Raw genomic sequence first — 3,660 nt, 5'->3', positions numbered from 1 at the left:
GGGGTTTTTTTGGTTAAAATACTCACAAAAAATAAAATAGGTTTTTTACTCCAATAATACAAAATATCACATCTAACTCATAATCATTACATTCTTTCTCTCACAAAAAAGTCAAAAAAATCAAAAATCCTTCCCAAACTAGGCTTTTTAGTCCCACGCTAAAAAAGTCAAAAAATCAAAAAACTAACCCACTTTCCAAACGAAGCTTTTGAAAATTTCTTCTTTTTTTTATCTTGACTCAAACGTTCTCAAAATTCATTCCTTCATCTTTGACTGATTACATAAGAAAAAATATTTTATGTAACAAATATGTCTCATGACATAATCTTTTACTCACTAAACCCATGTTTGGGAAGAAGGTTTTGTGGTTTTTTTGGTTGAAATAGTCCCAAAAAATAAAATAGGTTTTTTAACTCAATAAGATAAAAGATCACATCTCACTCATAATCATTACATTCTTTCTCTCACAAAAAAAATAAAAAATTCAAAAATCCATTCCAAATCAGGATTTTTAGCCCCAGACTAAAATAATTAAAAAAGTCAAAAAATCAACACACTTTCCAAACGAAGCCTAATTAAAATGTGGAGATTGAAATTGAATGTGACTAAACGCTTAGCACTTTGAGCCAAGCACAAAATGACCTTTTGGATTCCACTTCTATCACTTGATAATCAATCAATGAGCCAATGAACACCACATCAACTTCATTACGTGACATATCCATTACATAGAATTCTATCTCAATTACGTAGACAGGGATGCTGCCTCCCACACCCATAGGAAAATATATATATATATATATATATTTGGTAACAAAATTAAAAATCTTTTTGTCTGGTTGAATTTTCCGTATTCATTATTTTTCTTTTTCAAAATATAAACTAATTTAATAAAAACAAACACCAAAAATATATTTTCTTATTTTTAAAAATTATTTTAGCTCCAAAATGAGAATCATATGAAAATATAAGCATTTTTTTTATAATTATTTTTCACCAAAAGAAAACAAATGTTAAAAAGTAACTGGCTATCTAAATATTACAAGAATATCTACATGGGTGGTTGGCTACTGATTATGTTAAGTTAAAAATTGATAATTTATAATCATAATTTCATCGACTTCAATAATTATTTTCTTTTCATTTTATTTAAGGTATTTGTACTATTTAAGCTCTATGCAGAATTACATTGAACAGTCTAACACAAAATTACAAAATAGAAAAAAAAATAAAAAAGGGCCATAAATAACTCTTTTAAAATGCATCAAACAACATCAATATTTTTGAAGAATGTAATAAATGAGGGGGGGGGGGGGAGAGAGAGAGAGAGAGAGAGAGAGAGAAGGATGTTGTGCTAATTTTTTGTGATTAAGAAGCCTCCAGGCAACAGTTTTGCTTGACCACTTCAATAATTTCAATTACAATTAATCACAATACTTAGTCTCTTTCTTGCATGCATAGGTTACCTCAAGATTTGAAATAGATGCAAGTTTCATAGAAATAGTCTTGCTGGCCATGTCCAAGCCTTTTTCTTGTTGCCCGAGTCAAAGATATCTCTCACCTATAAATACAGGTATCATCACCTTACCAAATAGCACCAAAAAGCGTACAATAAATCATATTCACTACTTTTGTTACCACCAAAAAAGTTATGGGTTCTCACAGCTTCTCTCTCCTTGTTAGCTTTGTCATGCTTGCTCTTGCAACCACACAAGCAACAGCTTTCTCTTCAACACTTTCACCTTATTACTACTATCAAACATGTCCCCAAGCTTTGCCAACCATCAAAAGAGTCGTGGAGGATGCTATTAGGCAAGAGCGTCGCATGGGCGCTTCCTTGCTCCGTCTTCATTTCCATGACTGCTTCGTTCAAGTATGATTATTAGACTATCCATCTCCTTTCTTTTCAAAATTTTGTTTAGTTACTTTTAATGGCATAGTGCTTGATAATCAGTTGTGATATCTATTCTAACAAAGACTTGGTATGATTCTAATGCAGGGCTGCGATGCTTCAATTCTTCTAGACCAAACTACCACCATTGATAGTGAAAAGACTGCACGCCCTAATAATAATTCTGCTAGAGGATTTGAAGTGATTGACAAAATCAAGTTGGAGGTCGACAAGGCTTGTGGGCGTCCTGTGGTATCATGTGCTGATATTTTAGCAGTTGCAGCTCGCGACTCTGTGGTTGCGGTACGTTATCATATGCTTGCAATAAATTTTTTTTAACAACATGCTAACAATAATGTTATGTGACCAAATTTTCAATATCAAATGATTCTCATAAAATTTGGCACAACACTCTCACATGAAGTTAGCTCACCAGGCCCACTCTAAATAAAGGAAATTGTGTCCGATTGAGTGATTAGATTTTATGTGCATAGAAAAATTAGTCTCAAAAACATATTTTGCAATTTCAAAGACATCTTTATGAAGATATTGTGTACTGAAACATGTGTTTTGGTTATGGTTTTTTGCTTACAAACAGCTTGGAGGACCAACATGGATGGTGCAACTAGGGAGGAGAGACTCAACCACGGCCAGCCAATCTGAAGCCAACACCGACATTCCCTCACCATTGATGGACCTCCCTCAACTCATCGAAAACTTCAAAAATAAAGGCCTCGACACCAAGGACCTTGTAGCCCTCTCTGGTGGCCACTCCCTTGGGTTTGCACAGTGTTTTGTCTTCAGAAACCGTATTTACAATGAATCCAACATCGACGCTACCTTTGCACGCGATCGCCAATCTACATGCCCAAAAAGCAGTGGGAACTCAAACCTAGCTCCTCTAGACCCAACAACCGCCATTTTTGACACGAAGTATTTCTCCAACTTGGAGAAGAAGAAGGGGCTTTTGCATTCTGATCAAGCACTGTATAATGGTGGTGAGACAGATGGGTTGGTGAAGAGCTATAGCACTGATATTTGGGCCTTCTGGAAAGATTTTGCTAAGTCTATGATCAAGTTGGGTAATATAGAGCCATTGACTGGGGAAAATGGCCAGATTAGATCAAACTGCAGGATGGTGAACTAATATTTTTAGAGTCAATTGCGTTTTTTTTTATTTGGTTTTGGTTTTTATTTTTATTTTTATTTTTTTTTTTTTTTTTTTTGGGGGGGGGGGGGGGGGTGGGGTGGTTTAAAACAACATTAAATATTTAAGAAACAAGTTGTTCGGTAATAAGTTTCTTATTCTTTTCTCTTTCACGAGGAAGTAGAAGGAAGAGATAGTGTATGTATGATTTTTCTATGAAGATTTGTTTGTTCAGGTGACTGCGAGGACTTGTTCAAGAAAATGCTTGTGATAAATGTGGCTGAACAATTATATTAATAAGATTGACGATTTATTCAGGACTTTATGTCATAGTAGATGTTGAAAGTTCAAGCCATACGTGGAAAAAGATTTTGTATATTAATAGAGCATCATATGTCATTAATTATTTTTCAAACACTCAATATAAATATAATAGATTTTATTATCAAATTCAATCACAATATTAAAAAGTATTACGTGACATATATCCTATCCACATATAAAAATTATTTCATACATGGAGTCACTACAACAAAAAGCATTTTTGGCGATGTTTTTTAGCAACTAAATTGAATTTAGTTGCCAATTGTATGTTTTTTGCGACAATATACGTGTTGGTCGT

The 3,660-nt window shown here is 33.6% G+C and overlaps 1 protein-coding gene across 1 annotated transcript; it reads left to right on the top strand.

Annotated features, from left to right (window-relative positions):
- Positions 1–1,581: 1,581 nt before the first annotated feature.
- LOC114265094 (cationic peroxidase 1-like) lies at positions 1,582–3,355 on the top strand. Its single transcript, XM_082918988.1, has 3 exons — positions 1,582–1,873; positions 2,000–2,194; positions 2,490–3,355. The coding sequence occupies exons 1-3, from the start codon at positions 1,652–1,654 to the stop codon at positions 3,036–3,038; spliced, it is 966 nt and encodes a 321-aa protein (XP_082775114.1). The 5' UTR covers positions 1,582–1,651; the 3' UTR covers positions 3,039–3,355.
- The last annotated feature ends 305 nt before the right edge of the window (positions 3,356–3,660 follow it).

Source organism: Camellia sinensis, chromosome 3 (assembly GCF_055761805.1).
Source record: "Camellia sinensis isolate YWXY chromosome 3, ASM5576180v1, whole genome shotgun sequence".
Lineage (NCBI taxonomy): Eukaryota > Viridiplantae > Streptophyta > Magnoliopsida > Ericales > Theaceae > Camellia > Camellia sinensis.
Note: the sequence above shows the minus strand (reverse complement) of the source record. Positions and strands in the feature narration are given on the sequence as shown.

What these genes read in the sequence shown, in the direction of transcription:
- LOC114265094 (XM_082918988.1), top strand. Translation starts at nt 1,652, where the DNA reads ATGGGTTCTCACAGCTTCTCTCTCCTTGTTAGCTTTGTCATGCTTGCT. An exon ending in TCCATGACTGCTTCGTTCAA is followed by an intron (nt 1,874 to 1,999) that starts GTATGATTATTA and finishes ATTCTAATGCAG; the next exon opens with GGCTGCGATGCTTCAATTCT. An exon ending in CTCGCGACTCTGTGGTTGCG is followed by an intron (nt 2,195 to 2,489) that starts GTACGTTATCAT and finishes GCTTACAAACAG; the next exon opens with CTTGGAGGACCAACATGGAT.